Source organism: Schistocerca piceifrons, chromosome 10 (genome assembly GCF_021461385.2).
Source record: "Schistocerca piceifrons isolate TAMUIC-IGC-003096 chromosome 10, iqSchPice1.1, whole genome shotgun sequence".
Classification (NCBI taxonomy): Eukaryota; Metazoa; Arthropoda; class Insecta; order Orthoptera; family Acrididae; genus Schistocerca; species Schistocerca piceifrons.
In genome coordinates this window covers 133,665,051-133,690,752 of record NC_060147.1, presented here as the reverse complement: position 1 = coordinate 133,690,752, position 25,702 = coordinate 133,665,051, and the positions used below count along the sequence as shown (strand labels likewise).

Here is a 25,702-nt window from a genome sequence, read left to right as displayed (position 1 = left end):
TCCAAAAGAACAAGAAAAAAACAAACACATTTTGTGTCAAAATGTGGCACATTACAACACTTCCATCTTATATGGTTTTGAAAATTGTTTTCTTGAAAACAGTATTATTTCTATTAACACAAACTGCACATCCTTCTACTAATTTTGACATTTTCATCTGTTTACACCAAAACAAAATTGGTATCTAGTTTTTTTTTTTACTACACAAGAAGATTAGCAGTTTTTTCTATGATAATGGTAACTGAGTCACTATGTTAACCCACTTGTAACCTAAAGTACTATTTGGGTAGGAGGCTAGCCATCATAGCTAAGCCCTATGCACAGTTACTGAATTCAAAAGTACCAACTTTTTATTCATGCAAAATGGAAACTTTATCAAAAATGCCAGCTGTGATGGTTCTTCATGAATTTGTTACCCGTATTCAGTTTTAAATAAAAATTACTTTTCTTTTAGTTGCTAAATATTCTGTTTTTCTTAATGCCCTGTAGCAAAACTGATCATCATCATAGTTTTTCAACCGTCCTCCCCCAATGAAGTTACCACCAATATGCAAAATAAATTATAACTGATACATTGCTTCTTCTTGAGCAAGATAGAAAAAAATAGCCATTTAAACACGAACAGTTGTTGCAGATCTTGATTTAAAGACATGTTCACTAATTCTTAGTAGCTCCCACAATGTTTTGTTTTTTTCTACAAACAATTCTGTTATCTCACATGACCACCTGTTTGTCTTTCTGTATACACTTTCGAGTTTTTCATTTCTTATTCTAATGCTTTTCTTTGTTGTTTGATTCTAGAATTAACTCACCACCCACCTAGACTACTCCCGATGAAATGTTTCCTTCATTTTCTCTGACTTCTCTCTTCCATCATCATCACAACAAACACTAATTACAAACCAATAATTTTATTCCATTGTCATTAGCTGGTATATTCTCTCTCTCTCTCTCTCTCTCTCTCTCTCTCTCTCTCTCTCTCTCTCTCTCTCTCTCTCTCTCTCTCTCTGCTGCCATTTACTCTGATTTCATTTTCTTAGCTTAATTCCTTATTGTCCATAATTTTCCTGCCATCTGTTCTCACCAGTGCATTATAAAGCTATACTGTCACATTCACATTCCATCCCCTTACTACCAGTTTTTTTCCCCCAAACCCCTTTGATTTTTAGTGAGCTATCACCATTCCAGCACACTGACAAATTTCCATTGACTTCTATACTCCGTTATGGAAAATGCTACAAAGATGAAAAGTGCCACTAAGTTTGAGAACAGGCAGGTAACTTTGCTTCTATGTGCTTGCCAATGAAGCAAATCTTTTTACTTTCAGCCAACTTTCTTCAGTTATCAAAAGGTAAATGCTTGATGGTTCCCTTAACTCCTGCTTTAATTATTTTCTCATGCATAAAAGCTTAACATGTTACCTGCTGTTTGCATTAATACACACCACCTGTCCATTTCCACATGCAAGTGCGTGAAACTTTTCTAATCATATACACCGAGACCAGACTACTATCAGTTTGTTAATGTGTGAATAGTGTTGATTGTATTGAGAGTGTGAAAATCAACTTATTTTTCATTGTTAGGACTCCAAAGATAAACTGTCTGAGGTTCCACATTTTGAAGCAACTTTTTGTCAATGGCTGCATGTATGAAACCTCACATAGTAATAAGAAGTTATTTGTTGGTCCTAAACATAAGACGTTATATTTGTACTATATTACAAGCTTACCACCTGTAACTATGGTCGTCTGTTTCTAGAGTTTAAGATACAAAGTATATAATGTAGTGCCAAGCGCTTTTTATGGTGCAGTACTTTACAAAGTAAAAACTAATAGTTTTCTGAAGGCTAAAACTCCAATTTTATGTACACAAATCTGAATGATGTCATTGTTGCCTGTATGTTTTCAGGGAATGTTTATTTTTTTATTTTTTGTGGACAGACCAATCGGTTCATTTGACGCATCTACCAAACTCGCTATTTGTGCACTGACACGTACGGCTCGTGGAGAGGAGAAAGCACACGCATGATAATGTTATACATAAAACTATTACGTGACATTTGTTTTTCTACAAAAAAAATAAAATAAAATAAATTTTGTGTGTGTGACAAGTGGCTTTTCGCTATGTGTGAAAAGTGATGTAAATTAACTGTAGTGGGACCCATCGACATGTATACATCTTACACACAAATTCTGCTTCTTTTTAATTTGATATGTCTGTAATGGAACAAAGAATATGGCCAGTATGGACTACTCGAGTTTTGATTGTAAGGAGTTCAGTCACGTTCTGCAATAGCACTTAAACCCAGACACAGAAAATGTTTTTCTTGTCCATATTTATTCCTTTTGAGAAAGTACAGTAGGAAACATTAACACAATTGCTACATACACATATATTATATAATTTGTAATTAATTATAAAACAGCTTTGTGTATGCCACAGTCAGGTAGTTCAGACAAGCAGCATGCATCCATGGTGTTGAAGCATGAAAATTATACTTTCAAGCAGGGAAGAGCTTCCTTCAGTCATACATACTGACAAAATCTGGAAATAAATTTTGATAAAAATACAAGCATTACCAAAGATTAATCCACATAATGATGTTCCATCACACACATAAAAGACCAGTTCTTAACTTGTGAAATAAACGTTCTCCTGAAACTAAAGTAAGCTCACTCTTTCACCCATCATTGTGTAATAATGACATTGGGCACTCGAGGTAAATTCTGGATATCCCCCGTGTTATATTTATTGCCATTACTTATTCACTGGAGATGGCATGGACCACGTTACGGGTAGCTACATTTTGGAGTGAGTTTCACTTCCCCTACAGCCACAATTCCTTCACTGTTTCTGAGTAAGTTTGTTTGCTCTCCATGGGGCAGCATGTCTAGTTTTTGAATATTTGTGTCAATTTATAGTGTTTGTCACTAACTTTCTATGAAATACATGTCTGTCAAAATCATCTTTATGCTTCAATTGTAATGCAGGTAGGGGTCTATTATTCTTATCTTTGCAGTGGCCAACTGTGATCATATAACAGCTTCAATTCCTCTTTATTCTATGTTTTCCGTAGTCTTTCATCTTCTCCCCCTGTTGGCAGTGTTCCAGCCCCAGATGGAGTTGCAATATTATTACTTCATTTAATGTCATTTCTCCCTGTTTTGTCTTTCCTCCTCTCTGCCCTTGTTGTTCCTGATTTATTACTTCTTCTTGTCATGAAAACTTTTTAAATTTAGTATTTTATTGAAATAGTTGCTTTCTGTTGTATCCATTTCTGTGATATTACTTCTTTCTGGTTCTTTCCTTATTTCTGCAATCCTTGTCAGTGCTGACTTTCTTCCAGAAATACTAGAATATATCATTTTGTTAGCCTATTCTAACTCATTCAGTAGAGGGGTTTAAACGTTCATGTATACTTTGCAATCACTCCTCATACTGTCTACACATTTTGTTCATATTATTATTACTATTATTACGTGTTCTTATTTTTTCATGGCAAGGAGCTAAATTGTGGGTGGTAGGATCAGTCTTCCAGAAACTTCAAACACTATAAGCTGAAACTTATTTGTAAATTAAACAGTGATGATGATGAAGCAAATTTCCATTTAATTGCTAACAAACCTGAAACCTGTTTGTGAAAAAGAGCAGTCAAAGAGGGGACAAAAATAATTAAATGGTCACATTACTTTGAGGAATGATATTTGGTGAAATACTTTTGAAAAAATTCGAGCTATGGGCCCAAAGCTACCTTGCCAAGTAAAGACATGGCTTCCAGTTCACAAACAAACTCTTGTAAACACTCTATCAAAGCGATTTTAACCCAAGTGAGATCACACATATTACAGCATTTCACTTTTTAACTAAAATTTACTTACTAGCAGTTCACAAATGCTTCTGTGGAACAACATAACCTAACAATTTGGTTAAAAACATATTCATTTTAGTTTTATAATGCAGGATTTTTCAGCAAAATAAATATAAAATGAGAAAGCATTATTTTCTCTATAGATTGACTGGGAAACAGCAAAGATAGTGGTAAACGTACCATTTTGCGAGACAGAGAACAGTTGATCAAATAATGTCTACACGTGCACAAGAGAACGGGAACAGTTCTCTTATTGCAGTACATAACTAAATCGGGATCACACGAATTGCCATTTCTCTGAGAAGCAATAACGTGCTATTGTAGCATGTGACTGAGCTGACAGCCACTGAGCCATACATGAACTGTAAGAGTTTTTCCACATGTGAGGAATAAATATGGCTTTTTGTCCATATGTTTATAAAAAATGTCAAACAAAGATCTGACACTTTTTTAAATTTTAGTCTTCATTGCTGTTGTTACTGAATTGCCAATTTCAGAGCCAAATCACTGACTACTGCTCATGTTATTTCACAATAAATAATTATATAAAATCTAAAACAGTTTGCAATCTTTTATAACCTTAAACTGTCCATGTCACTTTTTTTTTAATTTCTCCAAGCTGCTGCTTATATCTGAAGTTTGCAGGTTTGTTTCAAAATAATAAAGTCTACTCCAATAGCTAGATCAGCAAATAGTTTCACAAAATGTAAGCAACCAGATACATATTAATATTTTGTGTTCCAGAAGCTGCAAACTTTAGTTAATACAGTGGTATTCAGATCTATCAAGTTCACTGATTGCCACATCAGTAATAGTAATGGAAGAGGACTGGATTAGGAAATGAGACACTAGCAGCAGTAGTAGTAGTAGTAGTAGATGAATTTTGCTATCTGGGTAGTCAGGTCACCTACAGAAGACAACTGCATCAGTACAGTTTGTTCGCAAGAAGAAGAGCGACTTCTGAGAGGGGTGCAGCGAGCAGAGTAAGCGAGCTCCGTCCAGTGACTTGCAGCACACCGACTGCCGAGGGGTGGAGGGCGGTGCAGAGGGAAGGAGCCGTGCGGTGCCGGTGACACTCGCGTTCGCGTACAGTTTGCACTCAGAGGTGCTGACGGCACACTCTTATCCACCGCCACGACAGCTGTAGGCTGCTACGTATTGCACGTCATTGAGATGACAGCGTAATAAAAGTTTACCACATTTGTGAAATTGAAATTGGTAGTTTTGTTATGAATGGTGGTACCTGTCACTACTAATTTCGTATCAGACCACACAGACAATTCTGAATTAAAAAGGACCAGTAGTAAAACTTACATTGCGGCAATAAGAAGAGAATGATTAAAATTTTGAACATTTATTCCCACACGTAGGACGGAAGTGTACGTACATGTACATCACTCTGATTAACACTCGTTAAGTTTCTCATCTGTGCACAATGCACAGTTGTCGCTGCTGTCCGATTCTGCAGTACCAGTATCGATAATAATGATTTCATGTATTACAATTTTGACAACACTTTCACACCACCGGCAGTCTCCTTCCAGTTCCTGGACCCTTCCCAGCCATCAGCAGTTACTGACAAAAGGGATTCACTTGAAATCTTAAAGAGTTTGTCTTTGGATTTGTCCCCTGAAATGTTGTGCTCCCTAAACAACCATTTTATTTTTGCCCGTGCCAGTTCAGCCACACTCAAGTCACAACTGTAGGGTGGCAAGCAGACAGCCCTTTGCCATTTAGTCAATTACAGCAGGTCTACATTCTCAAAGTTAATAGAGCCCACTTCTCTCGCTTGCTCTCATGACAGGCTACATGCTTCTTTTTGCACCCATTCCCACATTCTCAATTTGTTATAGTACCGTGTCGGTATTTTGTCCACCCGATTCTTACGGTAATGGAGTGTTGTCAATCACAATGACTGACTATGCTGTAAGATTTGGGAGAACATATTTGCAAACCACCTATCAATATTTCCAGAGTTCATTTGACCACAGTAACCACCTTATGTGAATTGAGCCCAGAATTTTAGTTCGGCTTCCCTGACGAACCGCTTCCTAAATCCGACATTTCCAATAATACGAGGGTGGTTTGAAAAGTTCTCGGAATCACCACGAAAGGTCAGCACTTGTGCAGCAAGTTGTTCAGATTGGATATTCATTGGACTGTTGCCTGTAAACATGTGCCGTTTCAGTGCTCTCGGAAGACAGCTGTGGTTGTGATGTGGCTCTGTTGTTCCAATGGAGTGATTTGCGAAGACAGGGATTTTTTTTGGGGGAGGGGGGGGGGGGGGAGAGGGGAGATTCAAGCAATTAATAAGTACTTCCTGAAGAAAGATATGAAAGCAAAGGACATTAATGCCAATTTCCAGAATACACTGGGAGACTCTGCTCCTTCAAATTCAACTGTTGCCAAGTAGATAAATGAATTTAAATTTTGTCGGCAGAGCTTTGATGATCTGTGCAATGGTTGGCAAAGATGTGTCACTACTCCAGAAATTATTGCAAAAGTGCACAAAATGTGTCACGGAGGATTCATTTTAACTGAAGAATTGGAAATGAAAAAATTGTTAGCAAGATGGGTGCCCCAACACCTGATGCTGGATCAAAAATGCACGAGAATGGACATATCTGAACAATGCTGGGCCCGTTTTAGGAGAAACGGGCAAGATTTTTTGTGCCAGTTTATGACCGCAGATGGAACTTGGGTGCACTACTATACCCCAGCGACAAAACAACAGTCGAAGCAGTGGAAACATGCTGATTCTCTGCCACCAATAAAAGCAAAGACAATTCCTTCGGTGGGAAAGGTCATGGTGCAAGTGTTCTGGGATGCGAAGGGGATCCTGTTTGTAGATTATCTCACCACTGGGCAAATAATTAGTGACGACTACTATGTTAACCTCCTGGACAAATTGCAACTAAAGATACACAGAAAAGCCAGGTTTAGCAAGTAAGAAAGTCATCTTCCATCAAGACAATGTACGTCCGCACACATGTCGCCATGGCAAAATTACACAAACTAAGGTATGAATTGTTGCCACACCCACCTTATTCACCTGATATGGCTCTGTCAGTCTTCCATGTCTTCCCAAAGCTGAAAATTTTTCTTGGTGGATGAAGATTCACTTTAAACAAAGAACTGATAGCCAGAGTTGACAACTATTTTGCAGGCCTGAAGGAAACACTTTCTCGAGATAGAATCAGGGCACCGGAACATTGCTGGACCAAGTGCATTAACCTGCTGCTTCCCTAATACATTTCATTTCTACAATGAAATGTGGCCACCAGTCAATAATGCCTCCACGTTCTTACAGCAAAGATATCTTGTTCTGCAATTCTTTGCATGTGAAAGAAAATATTCTGCAGAGATGCACTACTCCAGACGATCTTTTCCTCAAGTATTTGTCGAAGTTTCCACAGACTGAGCGATCTTCTACTTGGTGCAGAAGTCTTCAATTGCCTGTCTCAAGACATCTCTGTCAAAGTTACCAACTTTTTTTTTCCAGTGGATATTGGCCAAGTGAAAGAGAATAAAAAAGTCAGAAATTAGAAATTAAGTTTATGCAGAATGTACAGTTACAATTAATGAGGATACAAAGGGAAATGATCGACTTTTTGAAACCACTTATACAGTAGTGTAGGTTATGGTTCCAGGTATCACACGATGCAGTCACAAGTAACTGAATAAAAGTAATGATGGCAGTCATTTCTGTTACAATAGACTATATAATGAGGGAAACTACATCTGTGAATACGCATCTTAGAAAATAAAAAACCACTTCAGCTAGATGAAAATCCTTTTTCATTAAACTCATAGTAAACATCCAATAAAACGGGATTTTTACCGAGCTGAAGTTGTTTTCTATTTTCCAAGATGCATTTCTATCACGACATTAAAAAAAAAAAAAAAGACTGACATCTGACAGGACTTGTGCCCACTACCTTCAGCATAGCAGCCTAGGACCTTAACCACTAGGCTACATGAACGTCTCTGAAAGATCTACTTCATTATTATATATTGAGCCACCTACTGGATGATAAGCAATTCCTTTACACACAAAACAAAAAACCACTTTAAAGTACCTCAGACAAAGTGGAAGGCTGTTTCAAAGCACAGTTGAACAGAAAAATTAGTAAAACTTTACAAAGTTAAGTCAACGCTCTTACCTTGCAGCATATGTTGGTTATGCCTGCCGCAAGCAGTGACGGGAATGTAAGATGGCAGAAGAGCTGATTTGTGTAGTAAGTAAGAACAATGTTCTGCTTTCAAAATCGGGAGAAACAAATACTGCATTTTTCATAACATCCTTTACCATTGTACATATAATTACTCAAACATGGATACACAAAAACACACAATAAAAATTTAACACAAGTGATATTATATTCTTGGACATGTGACCCGTCCAGGGAACAAAACAAGATTTTTTTTATCGAACACAGGTTTCGCTTCTTCATGTTTAAGAAACGCCATGTATCACAAGCCACAAATGACACTTCATAAATAAAAACAACGAAATGTGTATTTAGCTACATAGACAGGCCACATCTCCAAATGTAGAAACAACGAAAGAATTCCAGAAAAACATAAAAATAGTAACACCATAAGTTTTTTCATTCCAACACATCACGCTAGGGTTTGTATGTGCTGTTGCTGCACTTCACAAAATGCATAAATAAACCCTGCTTTTGAGAGTACCTTCTGTGTCACACATATTGAAACAAGTGACAGTCAATTCCACGTGGGAAAAAATATATCTAGAAACAAAGATGATGTAACTTACCAAATGAAAGAGTTGGTATGTTGATAGACACACAAACAAACACACACACAAAATTCAAGCTTTCGCAACCAACGGTTGCTTCATCAGGAAAGAGGGAAGGAGAGGGAAAGACGAAAGGATGTGGGTTTTAAGGGAGAGGGTAAGGAGTCATTCCAATACTGGGAGGCGCGCGTGCGCGCACACACGCACCCACACATATACTGACACAAGCAGACATTTGTAAAGGCAAAGAGTTTGGGCAGAGATGTCAGTCAAGGCGGAAGTACAGAGGCAAAGATGATGTTGAATGACAGGTCAGGTATGAGTGGCGGCAACTTGAAATTAGTGCAGATTGAGGCCTGGTGGGTAACGGGAAGAGGGGATATACTGAAGGGCAAGTTCCCATCTCCGGAGTTCTGATAGGTTGTAACAGCATCTTTGTTTTTAGATACATAATAGTAGACATAATTAGAATATTGTTCTAGTACCCATATTAAACCTGTACTGAATATTGTTAAGTAATTACATAAATGAACACATCGTTCTACATGTAATAATATGAATGTAATAGAAGTTTCATATAAAGAAGCAAGCAAAATGAAAGAGTAAATACACAACAGAAACACAGAATGCATATTACACAATCATACAAAATTAATGGGTCCACTACTTGAAAATGTCTGGTTTTATTCAGCAAAAATAATTTTACAACATTAATAATAGGTCAATGGTGGCTTGTTATTTCGCCTACAGCTATGAAGGAACAGTATTTAACTTAGGTAGGATATTGTTTCAAAGCCACGCAGAATTTGTTTGCTAACGACCCTAGTAGTAGTCTTAGTAGTAGTAGTAGTTATATAACCTAACAAACATCAACTCTCACAGCATTCTACCAAACAACGCTAACATAGAATTGATCCACATCGACTGAACAAATCGAGCTTTCCCAAAGGGGATGTTCGTGTGGATAATACTAAAATGTGTAGCATTGGACTTTAAGTTCAATAGCAAGTCCCCTTCCCCACACAGTGTTGGTGAAAGGATTTCTATGTCTACTCTTCCCCATCACACACACACACACACACACACACACACACACACACACACACACACACAGTTCTGTGTTAGATTCCTGATGTTGGCAGCAACCAGACACAAAACACAAACGGACCAAAGTCGACCAACTCCTACCGACTTCTGCCAATTCAGAACTAGGAACAAGGGAGACCTCACTATTTTCTTTGTAGACAGAGTGTAGTCAAAATATTGTGCACAAAATGTAAACAACAACCAGGCTGAATACCAGCAAGACCACCATTAATCCAGCATGCCCACAAAAGGAGTGATCGCAAGAAAAATCATAAATCATTCTACAATCCAATAATGTGTACATATGATCTTGTAAATAACCATTTAGGAACAAAAATATAATGATTACAAGATTCTTTACAAGAACTAGTCAAGGTAATTAAAACACGATGGAGAAAGAAAAATTCCAGCATGTATGATTCTCCTGAATTCTCCACGCATAGAATCATCCTGCAGTAGAAAACAATGTTAAAGTAGAATCATTCAGAGACATAGCACTAGATGCATATCAATCTCAGCAGTCATTTTTGAGGTAGTAGTTGTCTTACTAGAGGCAACAGTTCTCTCCAAAGACCGATCTTCGTCAGAAAGTTTAGTTTTTTTTCCTATATCGCATCAAACCAGTCTCCGGACTGAAGACCACAACAACATCACTTATTTTAGCAAGCAACATTTTCACATTTACTCTGCACCCATCATGACACTAGATGCAGTGTATCTACAAAACTGTAGCTTGCTCGTGGGTTTTAACACAGGTGTACCAGCAAAGTAGTTTCTGACAACTTATCCTCATTGGGAGTTTTTCATGTCCAACACGATGGTATTCATCAACTTGCAACATATCATTATCAACAGAACTTTGAATCTTGTCTGTTAATTAAAAATTGTGTGTTTCCAGGAAAAGTTTTTGAAATGACTTGACTTTCCCAGTACAAATTACCGCTCCTTACACACTTAATGGGTACACTTAATTTGTCATATCAATATGTAGAATTAGAAAGAACGTTATAGTGTTTAGGATTAGATGTCCTTTTTGTTCAATAGATCCATAATGAGATCCACAAGGATGCAAAACATGTCATGAAGCAAAAGTATGCAATACATATTCAGAAAAAAAGATATAATGTCCCTTTCACAGGTCTCAAATGAAATGGACCTTGTGGATGTGTAGTAAGTCAAAAAATCTTACCTCTTGTCATTAAACCTGTAAAAGTACAACACACACAGGTAGGCAATTTCAATGCCATTGTTACCAAACAAAATGTCAAATTACAGAACTTACTTCCACTGATCACACTGCTGCGCTAAATGTATGCAAGGGCCATATTTTACATAACGGTAACGTTATTTGATATTATTAAATACAAATGCCAAGTGGTGCTGCTAACAAAGTTGACAATCGAGCAGAAGGTGTTGTCTGTTATCAGCTCCTCTCCCAGGCTCTTCTTAACTGAACTTTATCACTAATGAAACTTTTTATGGTTACTGGCAAGTTACAGCAAATGTTTGTTCCTGAATAATGGACACCTATCTGGGGTTCAAATCTTCAGGAAGATTACTCTTATTTTTATCACTGATTCCATTAATTAATCAATTGACTTGATAAACATTTATAAAAAACTCATTGATGAATAAATACATTAGGAATCGGCAGATAGTACCCCAGCTTCTTGAGAAGGTCACTGCAGAATGTTTTTAAGTTCACACTACTATTAGTTCACATAACAGGTTTTTGAACTAAGCAAACTTTAATTTGGCTTGATAGTTACCCCAAAAAAAATTATATTACGGAATGAAACTAAGCGAAGTACATTAGGATTTTCCATTTTATTTCGCCGGGTCTGACAACAGTCAAACGACAAATTAAGCTTTGTTCGGACTCTTCAACAGTTCTGTGGTATCCTTGGCTGTAATCTTAACAATCTGGCACTTTCAATGTCTTCAATCTGTCTTATCAAATTTAGGCATTCAGTGAGAGGACAGCTGTTAAAAGTTCTGAACTTCATATAGTGGGTCAACACTTCACTGCTATTTAAAAAAGTAAAATGAAATGAAGTGATCGTATTTAAAAAAGATTTACAATAACTGATATCAGTATTCTGACAGCACACGATGCAATGTCTTGGCAAATTAAAACTGTGCACTGGATTGAGAGGATTGAGACTCAAACCCAGGACCTCACCCTTAACGTGCAATGCTCTTACGGACTAAGCTACCTGTCTGCAACTCACCGGCAGTAGCAGAGCTGTAAGGGCGGATCGTGAGCTGTGTCCAGGTAGCTCAGACGATAACAGCACTGCCTGTGAAAGGCAAGATCCCAGGTCCGAGTCTCGATTCACCGCACAGGTTTTAATCTTCTGAGAAGTTTCAATACAGCACACACTCCTCAGAGATTCATTGTGGCACTTTATATTCCATAGACATTTAGACATCTGGCAGTCTGCTGGAACTAGTAATGAATAAGTGGCAAGGGTATAAAGAACAATTTTTTTCTGAATCTATATATTAAAATCTCATTAGTTCCGATACACTGCATTACACCATCAGGCCACAAAGTCAAATTTCATAAAAGCTATCGAACAAATAGTAAAAACAACAGTTCTGATTACAAATACACACACACACACACACACTTCCTGCCTGGCAAAGGATAAAGAGACAGATGTACAGTTCGCAGCTATTCTCGCCTTTTGACAGGAATCTCCATGAGGTCCCCTGAAGCTACAACCGAACAGGAATCGCAGTCCGACAAGGCGGCCTCGGCTTCTGCTAACAGCTTAGCTACGCTGTCCATATCCTGTGAAGGAAAGCACACACTGCTTTTTACTACTGTCTGTCCAACTGTGCAGGCAACAACATTATTTATTACTGTCAATACTGGACGATAGGAAACAAAATTGAATTTGTTCTGTCAGGAAAATAAGGATGACATGCATTTCCACACAAACAAAGAAACAAAACCAAAACCTCAGAAAACATTCCACTCTTCTCGCTGTCATCTTGGGTAACACCTTGTATATGAAGCAATTGGTACTCTAGTAACAGGACACATTTCTGAATGCAGTTAGACATACTCCTTACCATATTATCTAGATAAGCCTGTGGGATATTGTTCCATTACCCCACAGTGGCCCCAAAGATGTTCTGTAAGGTCTCTGGCAGGACAGAGAGATCGCAAACTACTTGTTTTAGCATGACCCACAAATTCTGGATACAGCTTTAGGTCTCAAGAATATGGAGGCTGCCCCATCTGACTGATTCTAAGCTCCACTAGTGAGGAAGAGAAGTCTACAAATATCAAACATAGGCCTTACATTGAGGAAGAAATTTCTGATAACATACTTTTGGAGCACTTCACTACATGGTATGAATCATGGACTGTGGGAAAACCAGACCAAAAGAGAATTGAAGCATTTGAGATGTGGTGCTACAGAAGAATGGCACACATTAGGTGGACTGATAAGGTAAGGAAAGAGGAAGTTCTCCACAGAATCAGTGAGGAAAAGGAATATATGAAACAGACTGAAAAGAAGAAGTGACAGGATGACACGACAGCTGTTAAGCCATCAGGGAATAACTTCCATGATATTACAGGGAGCTTTAGAGGGTAAAAACTGTAGAGGAACACAAATATTAGAATACATCTATCAAATAATTGAGGTCTCAGGTTGCAAGTTCTGGTCCGAGACGAAAAAGTTGGCACAGGAAGGGTATTCGTGGCGGACTGCATCAAGCCAGTCAGAATACTGACGGGGGAGAGGGGGAACAGAAATGAGGGAAGTGTTCACAAGACTGACGACGGATGCACGCATTGTCATCCGTCAGCGCAAATCCCATTTCAATGTGTTCAAAAACCACAGTCACAATGTGTAAGGATTTCATCCCAGTATTTCACACTAGTCATCCTCCCACATACTGCAACAAGGGATGCTCTGCAGTCACACACGACTATCTCAAACGTGACTGAACGGTCTCGATAAGGGTGGTAATCTACGACACAGTTAGGGTGTAAATGTCATCCCCGTTGCCTCCACGCACACATATCGAGGTTGTCGCGGTGGAGAATGATCGGGTCCCACCAGAAAAGTGTGTTGTGTGCCACCACTGCCTAATCCATTAAGAGTGGCTTTGTGCACATGCGACAAGTCACTCTCCAGACTTGATTTGGAGAAGCCTCAAGAGGTCGTCTGGCACATAATCCCTGCTTGTGGAACCTATTTTGCATCATTTGCATTGACCTCATGCACCTGTTTGGAACTGCTGCCTTAGATACATAGTTACATGTAGCTATCAATCTTGCATGCCCTGACACACACACACACACACACACACACACACACACACACACACACACACACACACACACACACACACACAGAGAGAGAGAGAGCGGGGGGGGGGGGGGGGGGGGGGCAGCAACTGGGGTATCTGCCCCAGGTGGCAAAGGTGGCAATTTCAGGGGGAGCCAAATACATATTCTTGAAGAGAAAGCCTAGTTTCACAAAACACCTTGCATCCAGCACACATGGGTCTATCCATTATTCATAAGATTTTGAAACGCACCCCTGTTGATTTTTGAACACATTCTATGTTTATTTCTGAACGAATCTTAAGTTGATTTTGAGCACAAGCATAGTCTATGTAATGTGTGTGCCTGTCGCATCTAGAAATAAAAAAAAAACTTCTCCGCAGACAAAAGGGGATGGAGCTATACTAGCTGAGCCAAATAAACCCGAACAGGTCAATGCCAATTTCTCTTACTTTATGTGGTTGATTGCATGTGTGAATGATCAGCATTGTTATAATTATTAGTGAAATCCATAGACTGAGGCAACCGGAGTGGAAATAACAGGAATAACAGGCAAGAAAGATTAACCTATTAGATAACTAAGGTGGTGATTATGGCAGGGATAGCAATGTTAACTGGAGAATAAGTATTCACAATGGCAGGAATAGTTACAGAATTAGTGATGACAAGATTGTTTGTTAGAATGGGGAAGGAGAAGAAATGGGGACATCACACAAATTATAACGAAAAATTCGATGATTCCAAATTTATATAACACTTTTGTACTACTACTACTTCTGTTTGATCTCGTCCTTGAAAAACTGGAGCATATGAATATCATGGTTGGTTGGTTGGTATAAAAGAGGGGGAAGTGACTAAACTACAAGGTCATCAGTCCCTTTTTCCTAACACAACATTGCCACAAGTGTGAGAATAAAACAGACATGACATATAACACAAAATGGAAAGAAAGGAAAAAACCACAAGTACAATGGAAAGGCAACAAACACTAAAACAGGCAAAAGAGGACAAGGAAACAACAGAGACGCTAGAAACAGAAGACAGTAAAACAAGAAAGCAGATTACAGTGGCTGGCGGACCACAAGAATAAAAAGGAAAAGCCAGCCACTCTGCAACACATTAAAACCTCCACCCAAAAAGTACTAGGGTGGAGGACACAGAGGGACAAAGGACATGCACTAAAACTTATGAGGGCAGTTCAATAAGTAATGCAACACATTTTTTTTCTCGGCCAATTTTGGTTTAAAAAACCGGAAATTTCTTGTGGAGTATTTTCAAACATTCCCGCTTCGTCTCGTATAGTTTCATTGACTTCCGACAGGTGGCAGCGCTGTACGGAGCTGTTAAAATGGCGTCTGTAACGGATGTGCGTTGCAAACAACGGGCAGTGATCGAGTTTCTTTTGGCGGAAAACCAGGGCATCTCAGATATTCATAGGCGCTTGCAGAATGTCTACGGTGATCTGGCAGTGGACAAAAGTACGGTGAGTCGTTGGGCAAAGCGTGTGTCATCATCGCCGCAAGGTCAAGCAAGACTGTCTGATATCCCGCGTGCGGGCCGGCCGTGCACAGCTGTGACTCCTGCAGTGGCGGAGCGTGCGAACACACTCGTTCGAGATGATCGACGGATCACCATCAAACAACTCAGTGCGCTACTTGACATCTCTGTTGGTAGTGCTGTCACAATTGTTCACCAGTTGGGATATTCAAAGGTTTGTTCCCGCTGGGTCCCTCGTTGTCTAACCGAACACCATAAAGAGCAAAGGAGAACCATCTGTGCGGAATTGCTTGCTCATCATGTGGCTGAGGGTGACAATTTCTTGTCAAAGATTGTTACAGGCGATGAAACATGGGTTCATCACTTCGAACCTGAAACAAAACGGCAATCAATGGAGTGGCGCCACACCCACTCCCCTACCAAGAAAAAGTTTAAAGCCATACCCTCAGCCGGTAAAGTCATGGTTACAGTCTTCTGGGACGCTGAAAGGGTTATTCTGTTCGATGTCCTTCCCCATGGTCAAACGATCAACTCTGAAGTGTATTGTGCTACTCTTCAGAAATTGAAGAAACGACTTCAGCGTGTTCGTAGGCACAAAAATCTGAACGAACTTCTCCTTCTTCATGACAACGCGAGACCTCACACAAGTCTTCGCACCCGAGAGGAGCTCACAAAACTTCAGTGGACTGTTCTTCCTCATGCACTCTACAGCCCCGATCTCGCACCGTCGGATTTCCGTATGTTTGGCCCAATGAAGGGTGCAATCCGTGGGAGGCACTACGCGGATGATGAAGTTATTGATGCAGTACGACGACGGCTCCAACATCGACCAGTGGAATGGTACCGTGCAGGCATACAGGCCCTCATTTCAAGATGGCGTAAGGCCATAGCATTGAATGGAGATTACGTTGATAAATAGTGTTGTGTAGCTAAAAGATTGGGGAATAACCTGGTGTATTTCAGTGCTGAATAAAACAACCCCTGTTTCAGAAAAAAAAAATGTGTTGCATTACTTATTGAACTGCCCTCGTAGATCAAATGATAAAACCAATCCTCTCACGAATAAAATGAAAAGCTAAATCAGCCAATGAGGCAATGTCAGATAAAATGAGCAGCAACGAGTCCAGCAACCCAAGATTTCTTCACTGGGCAGTCAAAGTGGGACAGAGCACGAGAATATGGACCCCTGTTAACCGGGAACTGCACCGACACTTCATGGCGCAGGAGGTAACCGTGGGTCGACCAAGCTTGGCCAATGTGGAGCCGGCAGAGGACAACTGAATCCCGAAGAGGCCCGCATGGAAGACTTCCACATATTCATAGTGTCCTTAAAGGCACGCAGTTTGTTATGCCATTACGTCTCCCTAAGACTAAAAACCCTGTGGCCTAAGTGAGAAGGCAGGTAAGGTTTAGAGATGTCCATCTCCAGAAGCAGTTTCCGCGTAGCCTGTTTGGCCAGCCTGTTGGCAAGTTCGTTGCCTGGAATGTCGACATGTCCTGGGGTCCACACAACCACCACTGAACGACGGGACGGGTCCTGGGCACAGATGGACGCCACCGAAGGATGGCAGGGGTAGCACTGGTCGATAGCTTGTAGGCTGCTCAAGGCGTCAGCACACAGAAGAAATGATTCCTCAGGGCATGAACAGATATACTGAAGTCCATGAGAAATTGCCACCAGCTCTGCCGTGAATACACTGCAACCATCGAGTAAGGAATGATGTTCAATATGGCCGCCGTGAACGTAGCCAAAGCCAACACGACCATCGGCCATCCAGACATCGGTGTAAACCCCTTCAGAGCCACGGAACACGTCAAGAATCGAGAGGAAGTGACAGTGGAGTGCCGCAGGGTTGACGGAGTCCTCAGGTCACACGAAAGGTCCAGGTGAAGCTTCGGCCTACAGCTACACCACGGAAGTTTACGTGAATGGACCTCGAGGAGAGGTGGTACAGGCAAGGACTCCAGTTCAGACAGAATAGATTGTACGCAAACTGCAATCTTTAGCCCTGACCTGGGCCGCCTACGTGGGAGGTGAACTGCTGTCATTGGGAAAAGAAGACAGTAATTAGGATGTTCAGGAGAGCTATGAACGTGTGCAACGTAACTGGCGAGCAGTTGTGCACATCTGATCTTGAATGGGGGGACTCCAGCCTCTACCATTACACTTGTCACCGGACTGCCTAAAAGCTCATGTCACTAGTCAAACTCCGCAATCGTGAACGGGTCGGGCAAACGCATTGCTGAGGGTGCCACTGAACAATAAATCACTCTCCCATAGTCAAGGAGGGATTGAACAAGGGCTCTGTAGAGCTGCAGCAGCACAGAGCGATCTACACTCCAGATGGTGTTGCTCAGGCAGCGGAGGGCATTGAGGTGCTGCCAACACTTCTGTTTAAGCTGACGAAGATGAGGAAGCCCAGTCAAATGAGCGTCAAAAACCAGACCTAAGAATCGATATGTCTCCACTACAGTGAGTGGATTGTCATTAAGGTAAAGTGCTGATTCCAGACGAATGGTACGCTGTCGACACTCATACAATGTGGCAACTATATGATGTCGCCAGGTCGTGTTTTATGCTTTATGTAAATCAAAAAAGACAGCATTCAGCTGTTGGTGTCTGGAAAAGGCTGTTGGGATGGCAGACTCTATGGACACAAGATTATCAGTGGTAGAGCGACCCTGGCAGAAGCCGCCTTGACGTAGAGCCAGCAAGCCACGTGACTCAAGGACCCAAGCCAACCGCCAACACACCATACGTTCCAGCAGCTTACGAAGAATGTTGGTGAGGCTGATGGGCCCATAGCTATCCACATCAAGCGGGTTTTTACCGGGTGGAGCACCGGAATGATGGTGCTCTCCCACCATTGCGATGGAAAGATGACATCGCACCAGATCTGGTTGAAGATGATGAGGATACGTCACTTGTAGTCAGATGAGAGATGTTTAATCATCTGGCTGTGGGTCCGATCAGGCCCAGGAGCTGTGTCCGGCTATGTGCAAGGGCATTGGGGAGCTCCCACTATGTAAATGGGGCGTTACAGGATTCACTGTGGCATGTAATGAATGACAGGACTTTCCCTTCCAGCCGCCGTTTGAGAGAGCGAAAGGCTGGAGGGTAATTTTCCGACGCAGAGGGTCGGGCAAAGTGCTCGGCAATCGCGTTTGCATAGGTAGATAACACGCCATTTATGGTAACCCGGGAACACCTGTTGGTGTCTGGTACCCAAAAATACGTTTGATCTTTGCCCAGAATTTGGAAAGTGATGTATGGCACCCAATGGTGGAGATGTATCTATTCCAACACTCCTGCTTCTGGCATTTGATAGGTTGGCGAAAGCAGGCACGGAGCCATTTAAAGACTAGGAGGTGCCGCTCATGCCGCTGCAGAGCTCTGACGCTTCTTAATTGCTTCAGCAACTTCCGGCGACCGCCAAGGAACTGGCTTGTGCCAGGGGCACCCTAAAGAGTGAGGGATCGCATTTTCTGCCACAGAAACAATTGTTGTAGCCACCTGCTCAACCATCACATCAATGTTACTGTGTGGGGGAGATTCAACGGTGACAGCAGAGGCGGAAGTGTCTCAGTCCACCTTGTTTAAAGCCCATCCGGGCAGGCATCCGCGGGCCAGATGCCGGGGCGGTAACAGGAAGATGGGGAAGTGGCTACTGCCACACAGGTTGTCATGTGCTCTCCAGTTGATGGTAGAAATCCTGGGCTGCAAATTGATAAATCAATGTCCGAGTAACTACCACGAGCCACACTGAAACGTGTGGCAGCCCCAGTATTTAACAGACCGAGGTTGAACTGAGACAGTAAAGTTCGACATCTCTGCCAATGGAAAAGCAGACAGTGGCGGAACACTACAGGAGTGGAGAGCAAACCTCAAGGAAGAAATTCTGGACACTTTTGCATTTGCGGTTGAAGGAAGACAGACCTGCTCCAAGTAGTGTGTGTTATTCCATCATGTCGGTGACAGACTCTAGGCAGTGAATGGCCACCACAATACTCAAACTTTGTAAAGGACTTTATATTTCGAGGGGTCTAAATGTGCTTCAGAATAGGACGGACTTTTTCCACTTGTATTATGAAACTGAGAATAAAATATGAGTCTACTCATCATCTTGAAGTTATTAATTTGTGAGTCATCATGTTAATCTCTGAACTGTTTTGAGGTGGTGAATATTTTGTGTATTTTGATTACAAAATGGACATAGCTCTCATGTACTTTTGGTCACTAGTTTGCGGATTTTACTATCATTCCCATAACACTCTCAACACAACCTGACTGCATTTGATAAGGTATTTGTCTGTAACTGAACATCGTAGGAGCAGTTCCTATTTATTTAATATCTCATTTCTTGAATAAACATCATTCAACACAATTCTCTGTCATCTGCGTCAATTACTAAATTTTGAATAGAACCCTTGTTATTAAATTATTCATTTAACGTTTATTTTCTATTTCTGTGCATTTTATTAACTCTTAATTCTAGCCAATACATATACCATTTGACTGCAGTATGGCAGCTACAGTTGCTATTTGTAGTGCGTTAGTTGTTGGGCACAAAAATAGATGTACACTGCTCGACCCTACGACTACGTCGAGCCGTGCACAGTCCAAGTACCTAAAGTACGAGTGACCGCAGGTAAAGACGCAAATTGTTTGCTACTATGGGAGTGCTGTTCAGAAGAGCAACTAGACTAGCGGTAACGGTTACAAACCATCTCATCTTCCACACGGTCGTCGGTTGACGGGACAGGATGCCGGCCACAGGAGCCAGGGGAGGACAGTGTGTACCTAACCCTACCCAGGTGGCGTGTAGAAGTGGGGCAAAAGACGACAGACCCTACTCCTAGTGACCGCGGGCTGGTCCCACGTGAAGGGGGCCCTGGATCACGGCAGTCCCTAACTGGTCCTATGCGTCCAACAGATTATCCCTGGAGAATCTGTTGTCCGCCAGAAGAGAGTTGCAGCAAGCTGCGGGAACTGCGAGTCCTTTGGACTCTTGAAACCACGACAAATTTTGCTTTTTTTCCGCACAGTGTGCGGCAGAGAGAGAAGAATACTCGTGGAATTTCTTGAAAATATTCTCGTTGCTACTTGAAGATCCTCAGCTGCTCTCCTAGAGTCTTCTGCTTACTTCTGTATCTTCTGCTTCTTGCTCCAAGAGGGTGGGCTGCCTCCGGATGGGGAGAGCTTGTTCCCGACTTCAGCCCGGGGCCAGAGGGAGGCCGGCACCGAAGTGGCTGCTGCAACCTCTCGCTGGCCTCTGGTCCTGGCTCAGACGGCCACTGGTATTTAAAACTGGAGCGGTGGCCTCAGAATTCATTTTTTATACTGAGTGATGCTATCAATTTATATAGTAGTAGCAGAGGAACCTAACTTAGTCCAGGTATTTATTTATTTATTTATTTATTTATTTATAGCTGTGTGTTCTTGTTGAATGCCATATTGCACAGCATCTGGCATTGTGCTTAATGTTTATGACATCATGTCTCCTGAACTGTGTGCCATACTGCGATGTAATATTGTAGGTATATTCAGTGACGTATGTGGATGTAGTCTGCAAAATTTATTGCAAATAGAGTTAGCAGCAAAGAAATAATAAATTTACAAGCCATAAATAATGTGGCATCTTATTGTTTATGAGGTCATATCATGAACTACGTGTCGTACAATGATGTAATTTTGCAGTTACATTCAGTGCTGTACGTGCATACTGTCGGCAAAAAGTGTCACCGATACAGTTAGTAGTAAAGGAGTAGTAAATTGCAACATCATACCTCTCGCAGTACTTTTATTGTCGACCAGAGGAACAGCAGTAAACGATAAACTTTTTTTTCCTCTTCCATTGCTCTGTAAAGTTTGTCGGCGAGAAAAAATTCGTATAGGTTCCAAATTATGATGCGAGTTGCTAAGTGCTCTCTTTCTCAAATACTGGGTGAATAAAGTCCAGGAATTTTTTTGACCCCTATGGGGTAGTCGTAACTCAGTTATCACTAACAATCGCTTTGAATAGTGAATTGTGAACTTGACTATGTAGTACTCGTACGTCAGCTGACACTAGCAGTTTGGTATGTTGCTATCTGAACAACTGATAACTAGTACAGGACAGTGTGGGTTTGTTTCGCAGACATGGTGGAACATGACCACAACTACAGTGATGTTTGTGATTTGGTTGTGGAACATTTTGCAAATGTCAAATCTCCATCTCAGTAAGGTATTGGCAAATGGAGATACTGGCCCCGTAGCTTCCTTGTTGACACAGACCAAAGACAGTCATTACAAAAGACAATATCAATATTGCCATGCAATGTTTTGTGCAACCAATGACTAAACCTCAAAGAAAAGTGCCCACTTAGTATGGTATAGCAAGAACAGTCCTACGATGGATATAGAAAAAGCTAAAAAACTGAGACCTAAATGAAGATAACCCGTGTAGTCATATGAAATTCTGCAAGTTGTACACAATCTGACAAGAACCTGATACCAAGTTTTACTAAATAATGTAATCTACTCACCAAGCAGTGGCTGGGGACATAGCTGTTGCTTGGCGAGTAGATTTTTTTATCTATGCATTTACATTATATTATCAATAATTGATAATTTCCAAGTTTTACAAAAGCTGTATTTGAAGTGAAGAAGCTACTTTTCAGGTGAGTGGCTGAGTGAAAACACACACACACACACACACACACACACACACACACACACACACACCAGTGTCTACCAGATTCTGTGAATCCCCATGTGAGAGTGGAAACAAAGTTAAACTCTACTGATGTGAGTGTATGGGCAAGGATTTTTCAGCGGTGGGCTAATCAGTTCTGTAAATTACCTTATATGCTTCAAGAAGTATTGTTTTAACTGGAAAACAGACCATTTTTTGAACAGCTGATGCTGGTTAAGGAAAAGTTAATACGGCAACAAGACAGAGTAGGCCCACAATACAGGGTTATTGTGAGAGACTTTTCAAATGAACACTTCAATGTATGGTTTGCAGATGGGGTGCCATTCAATGGCCTCCAAGATCCCAGATACCGCATGTTGATTTCTCAGTGTGGGGTATAGTAGAGAAAGCTGTTTATTGTCTAAAGGTTTGTGATGTTCAATATTTGAAAGACCGAATCCGTGTAGATTTTGAAAACCGACAGCCCAGAGGATTTCTGGCAAAATTTGTCAGCCAGTGTCGAAATGAAGTAATGCTTGCTTTTAACAGTATGGAAACCACCTAGTGTCTTTAGTATGTTCATTGAATGCTACACGTACTTCAATGTTGACATAAATTTGTATTTGTATTTCGTAATTTTGACAGCTGACATATGGCCCACGCTGTACTTTTCTGAATAATAGTGTAACGACTGCAATGCCAGCTCTTGTTACATTGTAGATTCTCAGAAACCCAGTAGGTATGGCACTGAAAGCACGCACGTTAGTACATAGGAAACAAGAGGAAAGCACCGTTCAGGTAGACTCATTTTGGGTGGTGAGTGAGTAGGTAGTAATATAAATTAGTAATCCAAGCATTCATTTGGATTTATTTGGTTACTGTTGTAGCCACAACATAATGAGCATCCGTTTTGTTCTGAGGAAGGATTAGGGCACAAAGACCATGACCATTACACTTTCAGGCTTATTGCTTTCACCTTATGCTGGCAAACAGTGAGGTACTATACATCCACACTGGGCTCACTGTGTGTCCACGTTTGCTTTAAGGGGCTGCATACATTAAATATTTGACAGTACTAGATTGTCAAATGTTCAAAATAAGAAAGTGACTCACACCCAAAAGCAAGTGAGTATCACAACTATATTAGTTACAGCCGGTGGAAAATGAGAGAATGGCTGAAAGAAGGGAGTGTCATGTATGTTAATTTCCTGACTAAAATAACAACCAAGGATCTAACAATTTGATAAGCTATTTTTGGATGATTCCTGCATCTTACAAAAAATTATTAATTTTGATATGACAAAATATAGGAACAAAATACTTTAATGAGAGAAGCAATAACAGCCAACAAGAGATTAGCTGTAACTAATATTTCTGGCAACAGGCAGGTAATTCAAATGCTTGAAATTCAGTGATGTATCACCAAATGCAGTTAGCAAAATGACTATTGATACCTGTGAAGTAATTATGTCTGTCCTATGAGGATATTTTAAGGTAATTAACACAAGATATTTTTTGTCTTGTAATAATGTAGTGAGGCTCGCACGTATTTCACTTCTGTTTGTGCCTATTCTAGCACCAATTTCCTCTTTCCTGTTATTTTTATTGCATATGTATGACATACTTTTTGAAGTACAAGCCTCTTATTACACGGCTGATTAATCCAACAAGCCTATGGGCCTACCACATTTCAAATTAATAAGTAAAGCAACGTCATAGTGTATGCTCCACTGATCCCTAAAGAGGTAAATCGAATTAATATAGTTGTATTCAACCTGTTATGTATTAAAAGACTTCAGAAAATTAATCTAAGGAATGGTATGTACACAGACTAACTGAAAACGAGCAGCAGACATTAACACCTGATCCTCCCTAAAAGGACAGCCATAAATATCCCTTTTTGCACCACCTAAGTTTTGTGTCACTGTTCCTGTGTTCCCTCTCAGTGTGTTTATATTGACATAACTGTCGTGTTTGTCCTCTTTGCACCTGGAGCATTGACACATTTGTTTTCTGCCTGTCTCACTGCCGAAACAGGGTAGGCCACCTGGTGGTCCATCGTCTGTGCTGCTGACTTCCTAGACTCTAAATATAGATAAATGTAAATGTAAATTAATGCAGATGACTAGGAAAAAGAATCCTGTAATGTTTGAATACTCCATTATTAGTGTAGCGCTTGACAGTCACATCGATTAAATATTTGGGCGTAACATTGCAGAGCGATATGAAGTGGGACAAGCATGTAATGGCAGTTGTGGGGAAGGCGGATAGTCGTCTTCGGTTCCTTGGTAGAATTGTGGGAAGATGTGGTCATCTGTAAAGGAGACCGCTTATAAAACACTAATAGGACCTATTCTTGAGTACTGCTCGAGCGTTTGGGATCCCTATCAGGTCGGATTGAGGGAGGACATAGAAGCAATTCAGAGGCGGGCTGCTAGATTTGTTACTGGTAGGTTTGATCATCACGCGAGTGTTACGGAAATGCTTCAGGAACTCGGGTGGGAGTCTCTAGAGGAAAGGAGGCATTCTTTTCGTGAATCGCTACTGAGGAAATTTAGAGAACCAGCATTTGAGGCTGACTGCAATACAATTTTACTGCCGCCAACTTACATTTCGTGGAAAGACCACAAAGATAAGAGAGATTAGGGCTTGTACAGAGGCGTATAGGCAGTCATTCTTCCCTCGTTCTGTTTGGGAGTTGAACAGGAAGAGAAGATGCTTGTTGTGGTACAAGGTTCCCTCCGCCACGCACCATATGGCGGACTGCGGAGTATGTATGTAGTATGTAGATGTAGACTTTAAATTAGCCCACCATCAGACTGCCACGACGCTTCACAGAACTGCTGGGCAGTCTGTTCTACGTGATCCAGCATCGTGGGGATACCTGATTTATCATGCAAAGCTCTGGTCACGTAGTCTTACAGTAAGTGCAGGGTGACTCACAGAGCTCTCCCTCGCACCCTCCTAGAGCCGACGAATGTGTGTACTGGCTGCATTCTTCCACACTGTTACTGCCACCATATTTGATTTCTGAGGTCATGTGCACGATTTGTCTGTCTTGGGATTTCATTGACCACTAGTCATTCTTACCCCAAGATTGCAGATACACAATTTTTTAAACAGTATTGATACAAATGACAGTGAGGAACTGAGGAATACGTACATTAACCATCGGTCTACAGACGAAGGCTCATTTGTGATCGTTAATGTGCCTATAACAAAGAAAACCAAATGTCAGTCATACGTTGCTCAAATTGCAAGCAGTTGTGGTTCAGGCAGCGATACAATATACGTCAAATATCTCAGGAAACAAGGAATGAAGCTTGTTTGGCCCCATGTGCCAGACATTGTCTCGATAAATGAAGAACATATAACCTTAATTTTAACTGTAATGGATGAAACTGAAGGTATTATATGCTCAGCTAAATTTGGAGCTTTATGTATGGTACTCCATCTTACTACCTTTCATTATATTTGTAATTTTGATGATGTCTCACACTGTTAGC

General features: G+C 40.8%; 1 protein-coding gene across 1 annotated transcript in view; it reads right to left on the bottom strand.

Moving 5' to 3' along the window:
* Window positions 1-12,215: 12,215 nt before the first annotated feature.
* Window positions 12,216-25,702, bottom strand: part of LOC124719099 (zinc phosphodiesterase ELAC protein 1-like) — a 71,966-nt gene continuing 58,479 nt past the window's right edge. The window contains exon 8 of the mRNA XM_047244792.1: window positions 12,216-12,513. Coding sequence (XP_047100748.1) covers window positions 12,394-12,513 — 120 coding nt within the window. The 3' untranslated portion in view covers window positions 12,216-12,393. The remainder of the gene's footprint in view (window positions 12,514-25,702) is intronic.